Raw genomic sequence first — 22701 nt, forward strand, 5'->3', positions numbered from 1 at the left:
GAAAATCATACAACAGAGAACAGCTTGCATTGGAAAAGACCCTTAAAAGTCATCTAGTCCCACTCACTTGCCAAGGATAGGGACAGCTTCAGTCGGAACAGGTTGATCAGAGCCCTGTCCAACCTGGCCTCAAATGTTTCCAGAGATGGGGCATCTGCCACCTCTCTGGGCAACCTATTCCAGTGTTTTATCCTCCTCATTGTAAACAGCTTCTTCCTTACATCTAATCTAAATCTAGCCTCCTTCGGTTTGAAGCCATTACCCCATGTCCTACAGCAACATACCTTGCTAAAAAGTTTGTCCCCATCTTTCTTATAGGACCCCTTAAGTACCAAAAGGCTGCAATAAGGTCTCCCCAGAACCTTCTGTTCTCCAGGCTGAACAACCCAAACTCAGCCCATCTTCATGGGAGAGGTGTTCCAGCGATCTGATCATTTTCATGGCCTTCCTTGCTCTAACAGTTTCACATGCTTCTCATGCTGGGGGCACTGGAGCTGAACGCAGTACTCCAGGCGTAGTCTGATGAGAGCAGTGAGCATGGGAGCAGAATCGCCGCCTGCGGCCACGGGCCAGTTCACATCCTAACTACGTGAGCCCCTTCCCTCCTCCGAGAGCGACATCCAAAGGGTAACAGCGCTTCCCGCCGGCTCTAGGTGTCACCCTCCCCGCACTCTCTGTTTCACAGCCGCATCCAGCAAGGCACCGGGCACTGCCGCGTGTGCGTGTGTGGCATAAAAATAATCTGCGGCATTCCACACGTTTGATAGTGCAAATAATCTGCCGGGATGCTGTGTTTTACAGAAATAGCGGAGTGAGAACCTTTCCACATACACAGAAAAATATGTTCATGGACTTGGCTCTAGTATTCAGAAGCACAATACGTTTTAAGAAGCTGGACTAACTCCCAGAAATATTTTTATCCATGCACAGTTGTCCATTAACAATTTGCTTACTTCTTTACTGGCCAATGCTATTCCAATTAAAAATGGAAAGGTTCACAGAGCAAGAGGCCGATGTGGTGCTTAGTGAAAACTCAGTTCCACTATATTTTTGCATTTAGATCATAGAATCATAGTTTGGGTTGGAAGGAATCTTTTAAGGTCATCAAGTCAACCCCCCCTGCAATGAGCAGGAACATCTTCAACTCGATCAGGTTTCATTATCCAACTTTTCTGTCCCATCCTTCAGAGAGATTGTCACAAACTTCCCACCCAGATGGCTAAGTATCGCTCACTATCTGCTCAAAGAGAAATCAATGAAGCATGGTCCAAACCAGGGGCAATTTGTTCTGGATCATACTAGGCATTTCATGACTGTGGATCACTCTAAAGGAAGCAAATCAGAGGGTAGTTTGGATAGTTAGAAAATACTGCTCAGGAACCACTGTCAAGCTATGTGACCAAAGGAATCTCCATGCTAAGTTTTCAAGGATCCCCCATATTCACTCTAGCCTACCAAGACAGTTTGGCAGACACCAAAATCAGGGTAGCACAGAATTAAGCTGTGCTATGAGCAGGAGAGGACCTCCAGACCTGATCCCACTCCATACTAACAGAAGAGCTGACAGTAGACTGTTTTGAGCATGGCTTGCTGCTGCTTGCAGTGTGCAGATCCATGCTGTAAGGTCCACTGCTCCCATATGTGATGAGGATGGCCCAAGCCTGCCTAGTGCAATGGTTTTTTTGGGGCAGAAATGTGGAGAGGAGTTTTAAACTGACCACTTACCTAGTTAGTAGATAACATCTGAGGCAGAATGTGTCAGTGCATGATTACTTTTTGCTTCCTATGCTGCTGAGCGTCAGAATGTATACAAATTTGTTCATAGTACAGGTTATAGTTAATAAAAAAGAAACATACATAATAATAGCTGCTTATGTCAGAGGAATGGAAGATAAACCATTCTCTAAAGTTCTCTCCCTCACATCCCCAGACCTTTGTACACTGAGCTTGAAATAAACTTAAACCACCATTTCTTAGAAGTGGACTTGGGCTGATAGAGTCTGTGTTAAACATGACAAAAAGAACTGTACAATGGGATGTTATCACACTGCCTTTCACTTTTTCACAATGGCCTATTAGTGCTCTTTTACAGTAGAAAATGAAGTGCTCAATTACTTCAACTTCTTTTTCCTTTGTAATAACATGAAATGTCTGGTTTATTTGATGAAACATCAGGTTTAGTTTTCTCTTTGCATCTCAGCTCTCCATTTGTCTTACCTGACTCAGAACTTTGTCCTTCCAAAGGATGAAATCAGGTTTAGGAGAATTAAATGCAGAGTTCCTGTCTGTGGTGGTGGAAATGAATATCCCAAATAAATTGTTTTTACTTTCTTTCTTTGAGAAATTGAAAAGTTTCTTCTCCTTATGCAAAAAAAAGATTCTTCCCCTTAAGTAAAAAATCCCTCTACAAATTCATTTCCCTCAATCCCTCTTAACTATTGCATATGCTATGTTAGATACTAAGTATTATAAAGTAGGTATGTGTTTCCCATGCTTGTGGGCTTTATTTTTAGGGTCCTATGGAATTAGAGAAACTATCAAAATGTATTTACTTGCATCCTCCCTTTTTTTTTTCCTGCAGTGATAGCACTACATATTTTATAATAGCTCTGCCTTTCAGCATTTTTGCTCACAGAAGAATCAATCCCCCTCCCCGAGTTCTGTCTGTTATAAAGCCATTGATAAAATCTCTGTCATTGAAATCCCATGGTTCAAGTTGAATCAGGGTCACAGCTCAGCTGAGAGCCCTCCCAGATGAGGCTCTACGTGGTCTCCGCATGGCGTCTGTTCTTTCATTTATCGTCTGTGCCGGGGCAGGAGAGTTCAGTTGCACAGCTGCATGCTGTGTGAGCTATTCAGAGCACTGATGCTTTATGAAAGTGGCCTGAAGCCATCAGACAAGAAATTATACAGGTTTCTAACAGAGGAGAGACAGATGTCAGTGTGCATTCTTCTGTGGGAAGAATAGCTAGCAGTATAAAAAGAGCACTGGCCCAGTTTTTGAAAGGTACAATGAGTGGCAAGGTTTGCTGCCCAAGTATTTCTTAGGAACTGTACACAAGAGTTGTTTTTATTACTCATCACTTCTTCGTTTTTGTAAAGCCTGGACTGTATCCTGAAGGACTGGACTGTATCATGGAAGGCTGCATTTAAGAAGATTTATCTAAAGGTGATAATGCAAACACTGTATGAGATTGCTAAATGCACTCAGTGTAAATATTTCTTCTTTCTGAGTTTTCCAGGTGCGAGGGACTCCCTGAGAATGAGGATGACCTTTGCTGACAATACATACCCAGCCCTTGAGCTCTCTGCCAGGATCTCCAGGACCAAAAGAGGCAAAAATCAATGAAAAATGAAAAATTATTTCTTTGGAGTAATTGTTGGAAAGGGGAAGAATATAATCAGCAAAAAGAATGCCACTAATGCAGTTAATCTCAGCCCAAACCTGGAACTTTTCATATGACTTGAACCTGTGGTCATATGTCAAGGAAAGAAAAGGAGAGAATACACATGAGATAGATGTTAACACACTGAAATCCCATTTCTCAGACATCCATATGGCAAAGCCTCCGATTCGCTGACAGAAGAGAAACATATGAAGTCATGAAGCATAAGTACAAAAAAGTAGAATAAATCCAGGCACCCTCCTACCTTTCCTGGAGCCCCACAGGTTTCATTCTGAAAGGAGATGGACTGGCACACAGGGGAGGTTTGAGCTCAGGAACACATTGGCCTTGAGGGTCCACTACAACATTGACAACCTTTGGAGCGTGTTGAGGCTGGACCATGCTGTTGGTGGTCTTATACTCAGTCTGAGATGTCTGCAGGGGAAGGGGTGAGAGGTGGATCTCTTGCTTCTTTTCCTTTTCTTGTCTTAGTGACAACTGGATCTTCTCCTTTAATCTGTACAGAACCTACAGAAATAAAGAGGGCAGCCCAATCTCAATTGCCTGGTAAACAAGGAAAGGAAGGTATCGCAAATGCTGGATAAGATTGCTACACGTGGCTTTCATTCCTAGAAGGTAAGTCAGTCACAAGTTGTGTTACACAGCATTTCCCACAACAAGATAAATATTTCCATTACATAAGCTGCAGAGTGTACACGTGGACAGTGGGGATTTTAACAGTTCTCACTGTGAGTCAGTACTTATCTGTAATACCTGCAGTAGTGCTATTAAAAGAGCAAATAACAGAATGGAAATCAGTTACAGAAGACATATTGAAGAAGGAAATACCGATAAATAGAGTAATTGTAGAAGAAATTTTAAGCATTCTAACACAAGAGAGACCATGGCACAAAATAAAATAGATGTTCATGACTTAGCCAGGTACAAGTCTCTAATTATGGCAGCCTCAATTTGTTTTAGAGCAGATGTTCTTAAAAGCCTTTACTCATCTGGCATGGAGCTGATGGTTGAACAGAGTAACTTTACTAGATCACTCTGGTAATAGTAGAGTGCTATTACTCTGAAATACTCCTCCAGGTAAGAATATGCCCCAATATCCTCAGAGAAACATTACCTAGTCCGGAATAAAGTTGAAGTGATGAGTGGCATATGAAGTTATTTAACCAGCTCTTCAGAAAAGTGTGCTTTACAAGCACCAATAAATTGACTTCTGTGCACATGGTCATACCAGGATTATCTGTCCACCTACTGCTTATGAATGTGAACATCAGATATGTGCAACAAAAGCAGAAGTTGTACTGATCTTCTTCTATCAAACTCCACACTGATATTGATGAACCCTAGCTTGGTGAGGGCTAGCAGGTAGCTTGTGGTCAGTAATGTCACTCCAGAGGTACCTATGTGACAGCTATTTAACACATATTGTTTCTTTGGAGGGCAACGCAAAAACCAATCTCTGAGCCATAGCTGTTCCATTTCCAAAACATGCCTTACAACCTATGAAATTTATGAGAATTGTAAATGTTGCATGTAGAGGTTGCATGTAAATGTTGCATGTAGAGGAAGACACTTAGTTTTTTGCAAGTGTCTGCAGATACCCTTGTACTTTCCACTTTGCTCTATCTGCTCCTGTAGAGCATTTGATTTGGATCCTTGAATAAGACCAAACCTAGACCAGAACATTTTTTCTCTGCAAGTCACAAGCTCTTTGACAGCTGTTGTCCCACTAGGACTACATAAAGATCTATCACTCCATAGCTTTCCAGTGATGACTGGATATATCTGATGGGTTTGTTTGTTCAAGGATTAGCATTAGAGGTTTAGCTGGGAACTGACCTAATGTCATTAGTAATACACCCATTAAACAAGACTTAGCTACGTAAACCATCTGTTCATTCAGAAGGGTTTAGAATTGCATGGATAAGATCTCTTTGCTATAATTTTGCAGAAAAAAAACAGCCTTACTGTGAAGCAAGGGCACTGGTACCAGTAAAGATAAAACAGGGACTTGAAATCTTTTAGCTGTCTTTTCCTCCAGCAACTGCTTTTATCTAATTTGCTTCTGATGACCACCAGATAAACAGCTCAGATATTCATGGCCATGACAATGCTCACCATACCTTCTTGTCACTAATATGTTTTGACATAATTTGATTCCTTGGGGACGCAAGGAATTATGGTTTTGAATTCCAAAACATGGACAAGTATTATTTCATATCCTAGTTAATAATCCATTATGAGACCCTAGGACAAAAAGATTGGTTGACCCTAGCAGAAATTGAAAAAAATCTAACAAACCACATTTGATCTAAGTGCTAACACACTTTTCCTCAGAAAGTGTTGCAGGGCTATAACATTTTTAATGAATTCTAGGCAAAGGCAAAAAACCAGAAATCGCCAAAAATATAGTGACTAACCCAATCATCAAGCTCTGCAAAGGAAACAACTTAGTTGTATTTGTATTTCAAATCAGTTTAAACGCACCTGTCAGTATGGATGGAAACAGATATGATGTACCGCAAAATGAAAAAAACTGACATTTTAGTGATACGCCATAAGATTCATTGTGAGGCAAATCAAGAAGCATGGAGTAACTGAACACACAAAGTAGTATTCTCTAGCACTCACAGAGTGGGTCACCCGTAATTTTTTCATACATTAAACCTAGGGTATAAAGCCATACTCCAAAAGGAAAATAACTCTTCTTTCTGCCTCCTCTTTGACTTAGCTTATATGGAAGAATGACAGCATGCTGACAGCATGACATTCACTCTTCATATCTCTGTTTAGATTTTTGCAAAGTAAAGCTGATGTGTTATGTCCTGGCTTGGCCAATGCCTCCTATCTACCCATTCACAGTACCAGTGGAAACTGCTTTTATTAATCTTCAGAGATCAACAGGAAATCCCAACAAGATAACTATGTCTCCAGAGTGAAGATCTTGGCAAAATTTATGTGGAGCAGTGAAACTAAAGCTCATCTGACTAGAGGTATTTAGGGCACCCAGAAATGTAGAGTAAAATCTCCCAAAAATCATGTTAATTAAGAGAGTTCACTGTAATTAAGTGTTCTCTCTAGCAAGTACTTATCAACATGTGTGTGAGGCTGTGTATCCCTGCATGAGCAAACCTATTGTGCATATGAATGCATGAGAAAAAAAATCAGCAAACAAAATTTCCCTCCAACCCTGGGGAAGGGAAAAAAGAACAAAAAATGTGACAGATGTTAGTTATGTATTTAATGCATTACTGGCAGGCATCTGGATACCATGATTTGAACACATTATAAAGAGTTCTGTAGAAGTTGAATAAAATAATTCAGACAACCTATGACCAGTTTATAGACAAACACCCTGATTTCAAGCTGGCTTAAACACTCTTGCAGTATGATAAATCCACAAACCGTTAATTTTGATTTAAGTTTTTAACTGATAAAAGCTGAAGTTGATAGGCTGATATTAGGTAGCTGAATATGTTCTATGATCAAAAATGCTTTCAGAAATCCTGGACTTTATGAATCCTGAAACTTCTAAGTTTAAGAACAAGAGATAGGTCATGAGAAAAATTTGGTGCTGGAATACATTTTTTTGTTATTCAATTTTTTTCTTGTCAAAGAAATTCCAAAAAACTATCATGAAGCCAAAACCATATTTATCATTTAAGTAACCATCTCCCCAAAACATCAAATTACTGTCAGTAACTCACAAAACCCCAGACACCATAGCAAAAATTTAGATCCTCACAATCTGTTGACAAGTCAAAGTTCATGGAATTATAGGTTCATAGAATAGTTTGGGTCAGAAGGACCTAGCTAGATCACCAAATCCAACCTTACCACCATAAGCAGAGACATCTTTCACAAGCCAGGTCGCTCAATGTTCATGCCTTTCATTATTTTAAAAGAAAAAAATCCTATTTTTATTATTTTTTTGTGAGAAAAAGAAAACCATTTAGAAAAGCCTCTTGTCATCGCTAGCTACAGATGTTTAATAACCTAAAGTGATATTTCCAAACTAAAGAAAAAAGATACTGGCAAATATACTGGCTTATTAAAACAGGCAAAATTAGTATGAAGTGTGATAGAAAATAATTTAACTCACTGTCAAATATTGTATTATCTAGTAAATTTGATGATGCCTCAGTTATTTCTTTATCTAGGTAAAATAAAAAAAAAAACATAGAGAGACCTGTTTTACACATAAGAATGGTGAAGTTATTTATTCTTACTTAGCACTTTGCTTGGGAAACTGTAAATTATATACAATGTTCCCAGTGAAAGTGAAACCATGGCCAGCCCATGATGTGGATAGCAAAGATCTCTGTGCTGCCTTCCACACGTAATTAATCACTCCTGGGTTGCAAGGAGTTCCCATACCATGACAGTGAGGACTAACTGAGCAAATACATAAAATTACCTCAAAGGCACAATTTGCAAGTCTGAATTTAGTTGATGTGGTGATGTATTACACTGGTTAGCAATACTATGCACTGTATATTTGTATGTATATTTGTTAAATTCCAGTCAAGCATTAAGAAATCTAAAAGTTGCTAATGGCCAGTGCCAAGAAGCATCATAATTTGCAAAACCCAGTTAAGAGAGAAACTTGCATTCTTTACAATTTCAGTAGAAATTACACAGAACAAAGCTATAACATTGACAATTCAGCTGCTTTGCACTGAGCACTGTTCATCATCATAATCATCACTTGAAGTACTTCTTACTCCACACTTTAAAGGACACTTCAGATGCTAAGCAAAGGCTTAGCAGAGGCTAAGCTTTCTACGTTTAGACCCTTTGAACTACAAATAACTGCCTATGGACAAATTGGTGCCTACCCGGTAACTTTAAAAGGAGGCTGCATTTTGACATCCTCATATGGTTGCTACAGCTGAAGCTTATATGAATGAGCCAAATGCCTTATGCTAAAACAGAATGGTCTGATGGAGTGCAATGGCTGAATATGAAATACCGAATTACTACTTTTCATAAATCTGATGCATATTAAGTAGGATGAAAAACAATGTGACCTGTTTGTTAGCTTTACAGATTGCACATACTCCATGTGTTATCAGGTCCTGGCAAAATCTGAGACAGTGTTCATTTGCACAATCTAAACAGTAGCACATGTAAAGATACAGGTTGGACCTGGGGGGAACAGAAAGGGGAACACCTGCAGAAAAGACCCCAGTATCATAGCAATTCCATCTGGAAGGAATTCAAGGAGTCTACTAGTGTTTACCTCTGCCCTAACTTCAAATCAGCTACACACAAACTATTTGACAAATGTTAAAACCTTAGCAGATGAAAACTCCCAAGCTTCCCCATGCAATGCAATCTAGGGTCTTGTGACACATGCAATAACAAAGATCTTTCTAATGAGTCAGCTAAATCACCCTGTGAAAATTTTGCTTCTTTTCCAATCACCAATGGAGAAAGGATTATCCTCTTCCATACTACAGCCTTTGAAATCTTACCATGTTTGAGAACTATCATTTTTCTGCTTGCTCCTTTTCCCTGTCATAAATAAACCAAATTATTTAATGTCCTCTGATTCTCTGATCACTCTTGCATCCCTTTCCTCATATAGTTGCCTGAAATTTTTCACAAGGCGGTATAGAAAGAGACAATAGACAATGAGTAACACATGATACTATAACCAAATAATTACCACAGCAAGCTGAATTTAGATCTTAAGATCATATTCTCATTTATACATCCCAGGGTAAGAAGAGTATTTTTGCAACATTGATGTTGCTCATTTACTTTTGTGTATGTTCTGTGATACTTCTGGAACTTTTCCTACAGAACTGTTGTTTTGCCACATATTTGCTACATTGTGTTGATGTACATGATTAGACCTCTTGTCCCTGCCAAGCAGCATTCTTGTTCCTTCCCATTTTTCTCTGGCACTCTAAGAATATTTGAAGTTCTGATACTGTCTCACACAATGCTTATAATTTCCAACAGTGTCTATGCATTACATATCATTAATGAAAATATTGTGTGGTACCAGGACAAGGACAGGCAGCATTTTCTATACCCTTCCAGTTAAATAGTTATGACTAAAACATCTCTTCTCAAAAGTAGAGAGAAGTAGAGACTTTTGGAGTTACCCTCCTCTTTTTGAGTGAAATGGAGAAATGGATATTACAAGGAAGGTCGAAATATATGCAGCAACAATTTCCCATGATAAAACAAGTGTTTTTCAAATCTTAGGGAGAATTTAAAAGCTTAAATAACATATTGTTATAAATGTGAACATTTTTAATAACTTCAGTTTAAACATTCTTTCCTTCTTAGGGTTGTAAGTGGGAAATCCATCGAGGTTAAAAAAACCTGAATGTACTTGAGAGAAATATGTCAAAAGACTCCAAGATACTGTGTTAAGAAATGCTGACGATTGTCAGAGAATTCAGTAAACATTTATATTTGTGCACCACAGAAGTATCACAAAATTCAGAGAAGGAAAATATGTAAGATTCAACAATAGACAAAAATGAAAAAACTACTCAATACAAATACAAAAATGAAAAATGAAAATCAGTGGTGGTGTAGTGTTCATCTTCTGTGTGACCATTGCACATCTCGTATTCAACATAACAGAACTGTGCCTGGTGCTCAGAGACCTGGCCACCGAACTCATACAATGTGAATGGCAAAGTTGCTCAGAAATATGATTATTCCTTCATGTACTTACTAGTTATTTCAGTTTAAAAATTGTACATTTGATATGTGAATACTGACATGCACTCCAACAATTGTGCACTGACAACATTCTATTACTGTGGTGTTGCTTTTCCTATCCAATAAAACTGAAATAAAGGCAGGTAAGAAGATTTCAGGGATCCTGGGACCTAAGAAGTTTGAGAAGTTGTCACTCATGGCCCTACACAGTTACTCTGTAGATTTAAGAACCTGTTATTTATTTCTTCAGCTTCCCTAGTTACATTCTTCATTCAACTCAAAAAACAAGAAATGTGATTCTTCAAGCTGTGGTTTCCCAGCATTATGAGAGTGACCAATTCATATATTGGAGTTGAATTTGTAATAGGTTTGAGAAAACACCTCTCATGTATAGAATGTGTGACCCTATCCATAAGGCTGAGAAAAGCATGAAATAAAAAACAAAATAAAGGTAAAAAGGAAACTTACCATTAAACAAGTCACTAGAATGACAAAGATGCTGAGAAATATGACCACCGCATAAAATCCTTCCTTGCTCCAGATCTTGTCTGCTTCATGCTGGTCTTGCAAAACATTTTTCTTTTTTAATCAATGAAACAGAAAGAGAAAAAAACGTTACAGAGCGGCATGTGCAGATTAAATAGCTCTCGTTGGGCATGAATCACTCTCCTCAGCTTTGACAGCGTTGACATTGCACAGCACATGGCATGGCTTTGGACGCTGCTGTTGGCAGCCCCTGCCCACGCCCAGCCCACGGAGCGGGACCACCGCGTACCCCCAGCACTGCGTGGGGATCCACAGCCCTCCGTGGCGCCCAGGGAATCCTCCACCAGCGGCCACAGGCTGGCTGAAGGTAAAGCAAACCAGACCCAGTGCCTTCCTTGGAAACCTGGCTTGTCAGGTCAAAGGGCTGTGCTCCCACGTGGGCTTTGGGAAGCACTCAGCCTTCCTCTTTTTTCCCAGTGCCTATCTCCAGCCCCAGCACACATGCGCCAGCCCTCCTACTGCTTACACCTGACACGGAGCAAAGAGAAGCTGATGTGCTGGTTCACCTTCATGAGCTGGGAAGCCATCACACTGTCACTTCTAGATTACACACACTCACATATGTAAAAAATATTGATTTTGCTGAAAATAATCCCATTATCTGTCTATCTATAATTCTGATTGTGGTTAATCTCATTATCTTTGTCTTCCTGCTGCTAGAACATTTCTGAAACAGCTGTGCACACTAAAATTTCCAGAACTCCTGGGGAGCTCCTGGGGTTTATGAAATAATAATGATTGTAAAAGCATTTATTTTTGTCTTTATTGCAGCACTGGGACTTAGTTGGGCTATTAAATTACCAGAATTTCACTATGTTTTCAAATAGAGATTTGGTAGTAGAAACAAAATGCATGTACCCTCAGTCTAACTGGAATATATTATTTAGAACAAAGTATGATGTCTGATGTTTCTGGGACCACAGTTCTGTAGAGATTGCTCTTCCAATTTTCAGCTACTTGCTTTTATTTTCTTAATTGTGTCTTTTCAGTAGAGTTCTCAGAGTGAGTAAAACTGACTTTCTAAAATTCTGGTTTCTACTGTAAATGTTCAGGATCTTCGTGCTTCCCTCTCGCTAAAATTCCCTAATGGCTTTTAATAAACCTCTTGTTCAACTACTGAGTTGTCTTCCCATCCCAATGTGGCCTTTTTTCCTCTCTGGAGATGCTGTGTAAGAGGACTGGCAGTTTATCACAGAGGAAAGAGCTCCTCCACTTAAAGCTGAGTTCCTGCTCAGTGGGCCTGTGTAACTGCAGGGACCCTCTAACACTTCACATGGGTACATCATGCCACCAATTAGCCTGGTTTTTTGCATAGCTGATGTATCAAGCAAACATTGTCTTCCAAAAAGGCAAAGCCACCCAAACCCAAGCCTCTTCAGCCTACCAAGCACAGAAAGTCCTGATGATGATGAATTAATGTGGAAAAGCTTCCTGAGGAGTGGGAGATCATGGCTTGAGGAAGAGGACAAGCTGATGAAAAATCTGCTGTGTGCTGGATCCTAAATAGTTTTCATGGTCCTCCTTTCATAATAGGATCGTGCCCTGGTGTTTTGAAAAGGGTCAGGACAATGCAAGGCAATTCACAGATACAACTGCCAAAAATGCAAACATTTAGAGAGGAATTTGGTAGCATGGCTAATTTACAGAGACTTGCTTGCTTAAAGAAATGCATGTGTGTAACTGGGAGTTGACAGTTTAAGAACTGAAAGCATGATAAAGAAGAGTTTTCTTTGGAAGTAATAGTCCTGGGGACCAGAATGGAAATCCTTCAGCACAACTACAGAAACCAACCTTGTAAAATCAGTATATTTGTGATTATGTGTAATCATGTAATGTTTCATGGTCTCAGCTTTAAAATATTGCAGGTATTGACTGACAAAAAAGGCTTATAAAGCGTCAGTTTGATGTTTAATGAGCAACTTAAAACCCAGGGCTTTCAAAGAGAAGCTGGAAATCTTGCCAAATATTTCTGCAGAAATTGTTCCTAGACATATTTAAACACTGCTGCCTCTGTATTGGGGTGCAACTTTCTGTACAATATACTACGTCAGCACAGCAAGGTCATTCTGCTGTGCTCATGGCACAGGACTTGGGTCCCAGTGCTGGCTCAGATCCCAAACCTGCAGCTGCTCTACATCCAAGACTGCTCCTGTTATGCTCCATGGGAATCCCATGGTGACAGCAGCAGCTGCAGCTGTGGCCCATTAGCTATAAACTCAGTGTTTGACCCTGAGTGGGCTACCTGATGCCTTTCCGGTGTTTCATATCTCTCAGGAGGAAATTTAGATAAAAAGCAGGAGCTAAAGGAAAATTGGCCGTGCTGACCTTTTTTAAGTGAGTAAATGGGGTGGTTTAATGCCTCTTCCCTGAAAGGACAAATACAGCAAAAAGTAAATGAACAGCTCCTAGGATTTTCAGTCACAGTGGATGAGAGTCTTAAATAAACTTTAATTCATTCATGTCATAACACTTTTATAATATTTTAGAAAAGACTTCATACACATAACTGAGAATGAAGGGAATAAGAGAAGAGAATGAATCTCTATGATGTCTGTTTAGTGCTATGTGTGTTCAGGATACATTTTTCCCTGCTTTGTCTTTCAAAAAATAATGTTCAAAGAACATTACAAATGCTGTAAAATGTGTAAAAAACATATACCTCAACTCAAACTTGCTTGACACACCATTTTGAAACACTTTAGTAGTACCTTCACCTACTCAAAGAAATCTCTCTCCCAGATCTAACTGGTGAAGAGCAAAATCGTTGCTTAGTCTGCTCCCTAATGACAGAAGAAGCTGTGACCTCCATTAACTGAGTCATCTCACACCCAAGATAAGGAATTGCTTTTGGAAATGTCAGTGCTGCTCATTCAGAACTTTGTTCCTTTGACTGGGAAAACTGATAAGAGGGATAGCAGCTGCCAGCTCACTACAAATTGCTGATGCCCAGGAAAAAAGCTGGCCAAGGGATGGCCAAATGCTAGGCAAAAACGAGAGGATTCTTGTCCACAACCACAGGCAATGAATCTCCTGCAGGGACACGTGCTGTGTTTCAACCAACTGACGTTACTCCACATTTTTCTCCTTCAGCTGGAAACTTTTCCTGCCTCAGAATCCACCAAGACTTTCAGATAGTTTTTGAGGAGTAGGCTGGAGGATAGACTAATTTGCAAAAATCCGCAGCTAATGAAGGTGGGGGAATATCAGAGCAGATGGAGTGGCAAGGGAGTTCCAGTAGCTCAGGCAGCATCAGGTCCTAGAACAAGCAGGGAGGAAGGCATCACTTCCTAGTATTTGCATTCCCTAAGGAGTCTCCACAATCAGGCAAGTTTTTGAGGCAGAATGAGCCAGGTTAATTTAAACTGTTTAAATTCAGCATAATTCAAGGTGCGGAAGAATCAAATGTATTCTTACAATGCCCTTCAATCACTAACCTTATTGAGAAGTACCTGCACACAAAAGTATCTGCTTTGCTGTGAACTGGAACAAATGTGTTTTTTCTAAACAACTTTTATAACTTCTTTTTTTTTTTTTTTAAGACACTAAAAATCTACTCTGGCTTTTCTAGCCTTATTACAGAGAAATAGTGGCGTATTTCTACAAGCAAATAAAATGAGCAGCCAGCTTTTGATAATAACAAGAGAGACATTGACCTGAAGCAGTCATTGTAAAATCTGTGACTGAAAGATCCTGCTGCGGTATCAGGACCTGCCAGAAAAGATAAATTTTCAGTGGAAAAATAGGTGAATTTGCAAATTGGGTCAGTTAACCCCCAATTAGTCCCTTGGGCTGAAACACTAATGAGAGCACAGCAAGCTGTAGTTCTGAGCTCAGAGGAAAGCTTACAGGGAGCTGGGGATAGAACTCAAGATCAAAAAGGGTTCATGGAAGTTCACACTGAATAGCTTTGTTTTTTTCTGCTATTTTAACTATGTTAGCTAAGGCATGTTAGGAGAGGCTGCCAAGAAATTACTTCTACCCACAGTGAAAACATGTAGGAATGTGTGTGACCTCTCAGGCTCACAGGACACTGGATAATAGCCACTTATCCATGTCTCCTCTGACAAAGTCTCCCCAAAGCCTCTACCTTAGGCACATGTGTGATGAAGTGCTGTGATGCCACATCCACACTGCAGCCTGCAGGGCTCCTGTTCCTGTTGGGTGCTCTAGGTGCAGCCGTGCAGGTGTTACACTGCACCTGCCTTGCCTGATCACAGGAGCACGTCCTTGTGCTCTGCTTTGTTCCCAGGTGCCTCTGTCAGTCCAGGCTGTTGTAATTTCTAAGATACTGGTTTTGATCACTTGTGCTTACAGTGAGTTACAGTTTCTGTGTACTTTAGGTGAATGATTGCTTCCTTTGATTTCTTCCCTAATATGTTAATATCACACACTTCAAAGGCAACCTCTTTGTGCAAAGAGGCTGTAATGGTACATTTTGGGATTGCATAATTTTGGTATGAACTCTGGAAATTTCTCCTTCAGTGACTCATCCCCAGCTGGCAGTTAGCTTAACTCTCAAAACATAGTAACCATTATTTTACTTACTGTAACTTCAATTACTTTTCTCATTGAAAATCACTTCTTCTATTCTAGTAAGCTCTGAAATCCAGTAGTATTTTCTTTTTTACTCCAAGCACAATTTAAAGACATTAGGAAGCCAGGATTCCCACACCATAATAACACAGACTGCCTAAGTCCTTGAATTTAGTCCTACCATTAAGCCCCAGTTTGGTACTTTGTTCTGGAGAACTCTGCTCCTGACTATGGTACATCCCATGCAGCAGAACTCAATCCAAAATACCACTTCAGACACAAACTTTAGACCATGATAAAAGAGCAAATAGAACAACTACAATAAGTCATTGGAAGAGCAAGGTCATATGAAAGGTATTGACTTTGTTCTGGACCCCTGAAATGGCAATAACTCCTCAAAATTTACGCATTCCCACTGGTACATATCACATTCTATACCGAGCAGTGAAGTATTCTAGTGGTTCACACAGCAAAGACATATAGGGAAACTGCTCTTTCAGCCATTGCAGAACAAGAAACTGGGATATAATTTTGAGACAGGTAATTTACTTGGAAATAGATCAACCAGTGATCAATGCATCAGCAGATGTGCAAGCAAATTATTTCTGTAATGGATGGAAATGTAGTTCCAGGTACCAACATCCACTGAGACTTTTGCTGTTTATGGTATGGTATGGGCTGAGACTTTGAGCAGAGCAGTTTTCCATGGGGTTTTCCTACATCATCTTGGTAAAATTTCTTTGGACAGGTTAATCTCCCTCACCATCAACCCTCTGGGGGTCTAGTGTGCACTAAACCTTGTTAAAAAGAGTCAACCAAGCAATCTCAGGAGAGGCACCTTACAGATGGGATGAACTGCCTGTCAAGCATCTCTCTTTTTGTTTTCTGTAGAGAGAGAGACAGCAGACTTTCAAAACTTAGGCAGCTCTTACTGAAATGCAGCTGAAAAAGGAGACAAATTCCACCCCTGACAGCCACCCATCTAGAAAGATGAGAATAATTATTTCTTGGTGCACAGATACACTGATAGTGCACATGCAATACTGGTTGTGAAGCATTCATACTTTTGGTAGAAGAGTGTACAATTTATTAGCTGATGATTTAATCAGGATTGATAGTTCAGGAGTACACACAATGGGTAAAATAATGTGTCGAAGATATGTAGGCTTTGTATAACTATGCCTTCCTTCAAAGGTTTGGCTGTTTTGGTTTGCTGTTACTTTGTTTGGAAAAATTTGTTCTTAGAGCAAGTTGAGAGAAAATAAGTGGTTAGTAGTTGACCAAGTAAAGATTGTATGTTGCTGTCTTTTAGATGTTGTTTTCTGTGTAGTTGTATACATGTAAACCATTTACTGAGATCCAAAAGGAATACCTGTTTGTGTAAAGTTGCATTATTTTTCAGGATCAGTACCTTAGCTATATAATCTGCTTTCAATTGAAATATTAAAATATTCTCTTGTATCTCCAACAGTATTAGAAGGAGTTAGAGACTGCACAACATTCATTTTAATAATCCTTTCCTAAATTATTATCTACATTTTTTTTCCAGAAAGAAAATACAAATATCTGAGCACTCCAAATTATTTAAACGTATTTAACTCAAGATGAGCTCTTGAGTTCAGTGCTTGGTTTTTTCCCAGCATCTCTTCATAGCTGGATGACATTTCTCCATTCATCTATTATTCATGTAAGTTCTTGCCCCATGTCTACCTGAAGTGCTGTTTGTAACTGAAGTGCTTGGAATAGATAATTGCATCTATACCAACCATCAGACTCATATGCTTCAGATATGAAGGAAATTCTGACCTAAAAGAAGCTTCGCTCAGGTTGCTGATGGGTGATATAAAGACTTGATTTGACATTTGGACACAACTGCTTTGCTTTCCTTTGTGTTAGAACGGCTAACACTTGAGAATTTGAATTTTGATAGTGGCAGGTTGCTGTAGTAGAACATGAATGGGCCTTATTTTTGTATTTCATTTTTTTGTAACAAAGACATCTAGATTCTTAGAGTTAGAATACTTAAAATGAGCAAAACAATTTCTAATCAGTAGAAATACAGCTAGGCATAACAGCCCAATGGTTCAAACAGCAATGTCACAAACATAGCTTTGGATATTAAAAAACCCAGGAACTTTTTACCTGTAGAGGGAAACACAGCTCATCAGAGTATTTAATTTTTTGCCCACTTTTTTGGACATTGACATCTCCTCTGCCAAATTGGGAGTTTTCACAGAAAATCCTGATTATTCACAACATTATTGAAAGGGTTTGGCCCTGAATGGTATTCTGAGGGTCTTTATATGTACGTAAGGGCTTTGGGTAAGACACTAAATAAAATGCAGTGGGATGTGGCTATGTCTGTGGCTTTTTTTCCTAAAGGCTTTTGCTTTTTTTTCATTTTCTGGGCACAGTTTAAATGGTCAGCCCTGAGTTAGATGTCCTTCTCACTGATAATGTCTCAGGCAAGCTGTGGAGATGACAATGCAGTCTCTGCTTTGAAATGAATTCTTTTTCCAAAAAATGGATGAAGTCATACATCATAGTAATAATAATATTATAATAATATCATAAATAATAGCTAGAAGTTTTATTTTTAAAACGTCAGACACAAGTTACATGGGTAGTAATGGTGACACCTAATACCTGCATTCCATTTATCTCTCTGCAGAAATTGTTATACCTTCCAACCCCCATTATTAGACTGGAATTCCTTATGTCCACTTTCTTTAAGGCAATTGGTGCATGCTTAGGATCTAAACTCTGATTTCAACAGTAGCTCATCTAGGGGAGGAACCTGGATGTTAAAGAGTAAATAGCCTAATAAAGCACTACTAAATTAATTTGGCAGGGCTAGTTGGATGGAGCTCTGAGCAATCTGGTCTAGTGAAAGGTGCACCAGAGTGGTTGGAACTAGATGATCTTTAAAGTCCTTTCCAAGCCAGGCTATTCTAGGATTCTATGATTGCCTTAGAGTAGTGATGGTATCTCAGCCTATACATTTTCTGCCTCATGCTTGAGAACCTCCGCCTGAAAACTACCAAGGATGTAACTGCCTAATCTGTATCAAAATAATACAGGTTAGAAAATTAATAACCAACCTCAGGGGAGACCTCTGTTATTCCAAACTGGGATAAACTCTGATGCAAAATGTTGATATTAAGGGAACGCAGCACTTCTTCAGAGGGGAGCGCCTCAGAAATTCCTGGCTTCGTGTTCAGTGGGGACACAAACAGTTCCACACAGTTCTTCTTCCCCTAGGGAAAAAAAAAAGTAAAATCATAGGAGGAGTCTGACATTAGATAATGTCTGCTGCCTGTAGATTGCAACTATATTTCCAAAAACAAAAGCACAAAATATAAAGGTTGCAACCTGCTCTGTGAAGAGAACATATCTTTTCCCTGTCTCTGTAAATCCCAGCAGACAGTGGAAGAAAATGCAAATCCTATAGGTGGGCATGTGTGCTTTTTCTCAATCACTATTGACAGGGTAGACTTTTCCTGAGTCTAGTAAAATTAAATAATCAATGCAGTGTAGTGATGGGAGGAGCCATAGGATGGGGTCAATGGCAATGGGTCAGCAGGGATTTTAGCAGATAGTTCATCTGAGCTGAGCTGAAGTAGGAATGCTTAGCATAATGCTGTGATATTTGGACATTGCTTTCTAACCCCTTGTCAACACGTTGCAGACACATAACACAATAAAGTATAAAGTCCTTTAAGTTGACTGCAGTGCAACTTAATACAAACAAACAACAACATTAAAGGAACAACAAAATTAAAGGTACAACAAATATTAAAGAATCAGGAAAGTTTTATAACAGTTAATGGGTAACCTGAAAATGTCCACTCTCCTATCTATTAATTCTTGCCTTTGTACATTTGATGCAGTCCTGGCAGCCTAAGAGGTCCTGTATTAGAAATGTCAGTGATGCTCACTCTGTTTCAAGGTAGCAAAAGGAAGGAGAGTTCCTCTGTTGTGATAGCACCCGAGACCAGTGCTCCAGACAGCTCTGATGTCCAAACAGGTTGTGGGAACCTTGGCTTCCCAATGGTATGGCCAGCACAGCTGACACTGTGGGGTCCAGACCTGGTGTATTCCACACACAAGAGGTAGGCATGGAGCTGCTCCCTGCATTGCTGCCTGTGCAGGCAAGAACCTCACCAGTCTTGTTATTTGCTGTTCATCATTATGGGATGGGAGAGATCAGTTCAAACTAGGATAATTCTGATTTCCCCTGCCTCCTTCCTATCACCTTGAATGTGCATCATTATCTCTACTGAAGTGAAGAAAAAGGCATCTTTTGCTATTCTTAAAAAACCTTTGCATAAAATATTATTTTCATAAAATACTCCTTGCATTCAAAATAGAGCTGCACGGAAAGGGCCTTTTTCAAACATGTTTGCCCTAAATCTGCCCTCTGTGCTTTCACATGTGCTGTTGGTCCATCTGCTCAATAAGAATGGTAAGGACACTGGCTACTGGTGGGACCTGAAGAAACTGATTTGAGGCTGTGTTTCTACTCAGTCTCTGACATGGGTAGGTGACTTGTGCTGGGTGCAGGTCACAGGCACCAGGCAGGGCTTGGTGGGTACACAGCATTCCCAGTGTTTTGTGCCTCTTCTGTTTAGACATTCATCTGCCCATTAAAGGACCTTTATGGGAGGAGGATGTACTAGAAAGGTTAAGGAGACACTGGAAATACCCAGTTAATATTTCCTGGCACACTATATGTTGTTACATGTAAGAGGTTAGCAGGCTCTCTGCTCTCCCTGTGCCCATCCACATCCTGGCTTCCACACTCCTGATCACTTCTAAGAGCTGCTCACTTGGGAGTGAGTCACCTTACCTCACTTCACTTGTCTAAACTACCTCCAAAAGTCAGCAGAGAGAGACTGACATCTCCAGAGAATTATTTAATCCATCCTAATACAATCGGGATGGATCTCAATGGCTCTCCTCCTCCAGTTACCATCCTCTACATTGCTTTTACAGGGAGCCTAGATGAGTAGTTTAGACTACACTGAAACAAGGCAAGATGAATTTTGATCTGCTCTGCTTGCTTGCCAGCACTCTGCGTGAGAGGAACTGTCTCATGTTACAAGGATTAAAAGTGGAAATAGTGTCTCCTAAGATCCATTTGTCTTCCTTGTGAATTCTGACTGTGTGATTTTTAGAGCAAATAGGGTAAAAGTTGGCTTGTTTACTTATATTGCTGAAACATTAACTCATAGAAGACCTTTATGGGTGTTGAAAAGACTAATCAAATAATAGTACTGACTGTATTCTGGGCTATATGGAAGCACAAAATGACATTACCTTTTCCCTTAGATCACAAATGAGAGGAGAAAGCAAAAAACAATGGAGCCAGTAGGAAAATAAACAGCAAATTTCTTCTGTTTATTTACATAATTTCTACAGAGCATAGCAAGAAAGTTACTAAGTGACTCAGTATGTCGAAGTATCATAGCATCTCAGAAGAAGAAGCATCTCAGACTCCGAAACATTTCTCATTTAATTGTGCTTTTCTCTGAATATGTCTTTAAACCTTTCATTCTGGTCAATGCAGAGGGTAAAGGAAATTTAGTATCGCTTGTCACAAATGAGTGACATCCCTGAAGAACATGAAAAGGGCTGCAGTGCACTCCTATTGATCTTTCTTGCTGGATTTTTTGTGAGATCCTTTCTCACAGAGACATTATTTGAAAGAGTTTTATAATCCTTTTTGATGTATACAATCCTATCAAGCTTTCAAGGCAGGAAATACTTTTATGCTGAACCTGTCAGTTTTCTTCCCTAATATTCAAACTGTGTGTGGAATAAAATAACTCTTCTTCCCTCTGAAAAGTCGATCGAAGACTGGAAATACACATGATGTTGGGTTTCCTTGCTTCATGGTAAAACAGTCATAAAAAGACAACAGTGTTAAGTATGCATAAACAGAAAACCATACAATGGCAGTTGATTAAAATAAGTCTTTTTCTGCTAGAAGCAAATTTATTGCCATCTTTTGCCAATAGGATACCTAGTCTGCCACATAATTTCTAAGGACTGATTATTATAGCAGAATAACAAAGCATGAATATTAATATTGTGAGGTGACATTTAATTTACTAATGGAAAGTCTGAGGATAAACTGTGAAGATGCCTTTGAAAGGAAGAATCATGTATTTTTTGAGCAATACTCAACCTTTGAGAAACAAAACATGGTTAAGGTATGAATGTGAAGAAGAACTTCATTGGAATGAAAATTAAGGGATAAGCAATATGCTTATGAATAGGACAAAAAAGAGATTTATATGACTTAGCTGATAATGGTTTCTTTTCAAAAGGAAATTTAAATAATATTGTAATGGAGATCTATTTTTCTGTAGTGCAGCTGAAAAAATGGAATCATAAGTATTTTTCTGTCCTATTTAATTGCACTCTTCCATAGTGGCAGGAAGATAAATTTAGGATAATTTAAATAAACAGGTACACTTTAGCACATGCAGTCTTTTAGTACTTACAATGAGTCTGTTGATATGAACCTGCTGAGGTAACAGTCCCAGTGCTGCTGCCACTCCTTGTCGAAATATCCGAAGCAATGTGATATTCAGCTTGTTTACATCCATTTGCAGTGTCTGAAAAACAAAATGACTTCAAATGAACCCCTTGCTCAAGACATTTAGTTCTCAAGATAAGTGGTCTCGGGAGCTTTTCACTAATTATTGTTGGGTTTTTCTCCTGTAACAATAATCTGTGTAATCTACATGCATCACAATATATAAGCCCAAAGTTAAATTTAAGTACCTTAAATGCTATTCATTAGCAAAGTACCACCTTTACTCAAGTCCACTCAGAATGGGTTCCAGATGGTTTTGGCTTAATTCTTTGGGCAAGTTACAGTATTAACGATAACACAATTACTACTTTAGAAATGTAAGTCAAGCATGAAACACCAATACATCCTTAAAGAATGAGATGTTGAGTTTGCACAATGAAGATTCGTTGGGAATATTGTCTTAGCATATCTCCCTGAAGGTGAAGAATGAGTCAGACGTAGTGAAATCATATAATTTTAATTCTGATTAGCAGATTCTGAGATTAAAAAAAAAACATTCTGGATGCATTCCCCATACTTAAATTTCCTAAAGCTTCCTCATGCAAGTCACAGGATGAGACAAACTATAGCACTGAAGCATTTACTTTTCCTGTGGTATAGTGAAATTTAGAAGTTTCTTAAAGTTCAGATCCTTCTTGTGAAGTCAGTGGAGTTTTACCCAAGAAATAATTTACGTTCAAATCTTGTGTCCAAGAAGACCCAGATATTGGGTCTCCCCATGATTCCTGGCAGACAATACTTCTGTGTGGTACTTAGGGTCTACTTCTTTGATTTCATAACCCTTTTGCAGACATATGAAGTGGAGAAGAGAGAAAAGATTACTATGGCAGATGACCACAGAAGGATTCCAATGCTTCTGGCAACTTCTGACTTAGGAAGTTAGTAAGATCTGCCTGAGCCAGTTGACTTGAGATGAAAAGGATTTTT

The 22701-nt window shown here is 39.3% G+C and overlaps 1 protein-coding gene across 2 annotated transcripts in view; it reads right to left on the reverse strand.

Annotated features, from left to right (window-relative positions):
* The window catches only part of PTPRR (protein tyrosine phosphatase receptor type R), a 136067-nt gene that overhangs the window by 49654 nt on the left and 63712 nt on the right, over positions 1-22701 (reverse strand). For both annotated transcript variants that reach the window (XM_085044903.1, XM_085044909.1), the window contains 4 exons: positions 21680-21793; positions 18272-18427; positions 10560-10670; positions 3652-3914 (listed from right to left, as the gene is read on the reverse strand). In XM_085044903.1, coding sequence (XP_084901029.1) covers positions 3652-3914; positions 10560-10670; positions 18272-18427; positions 21680-21793 — 644 coding nt within the window. The remainder of the gene's footprint in view (positions 1-3651; positions 3915-10559; positions 10671-18271; positions 18428-21679; positions 21794-22701) is intronic.

This window comes from Lichenostomus cassidix, chromosome 1Aa (genome assembly GCF_008360975.1).
Source record: "Lichenostomus cassidix isolate B80296 chromosome 1Aa, HeHo_3.0, whole genome shotgun sequence".
Taxonomy (NCBI): domain Eukaryota; kingdom Metazoa; phylum Chordata; class Aves; order Passeriformes; family Meliphagidae; genus Lichenostomus; species Lichenostomus cassidix.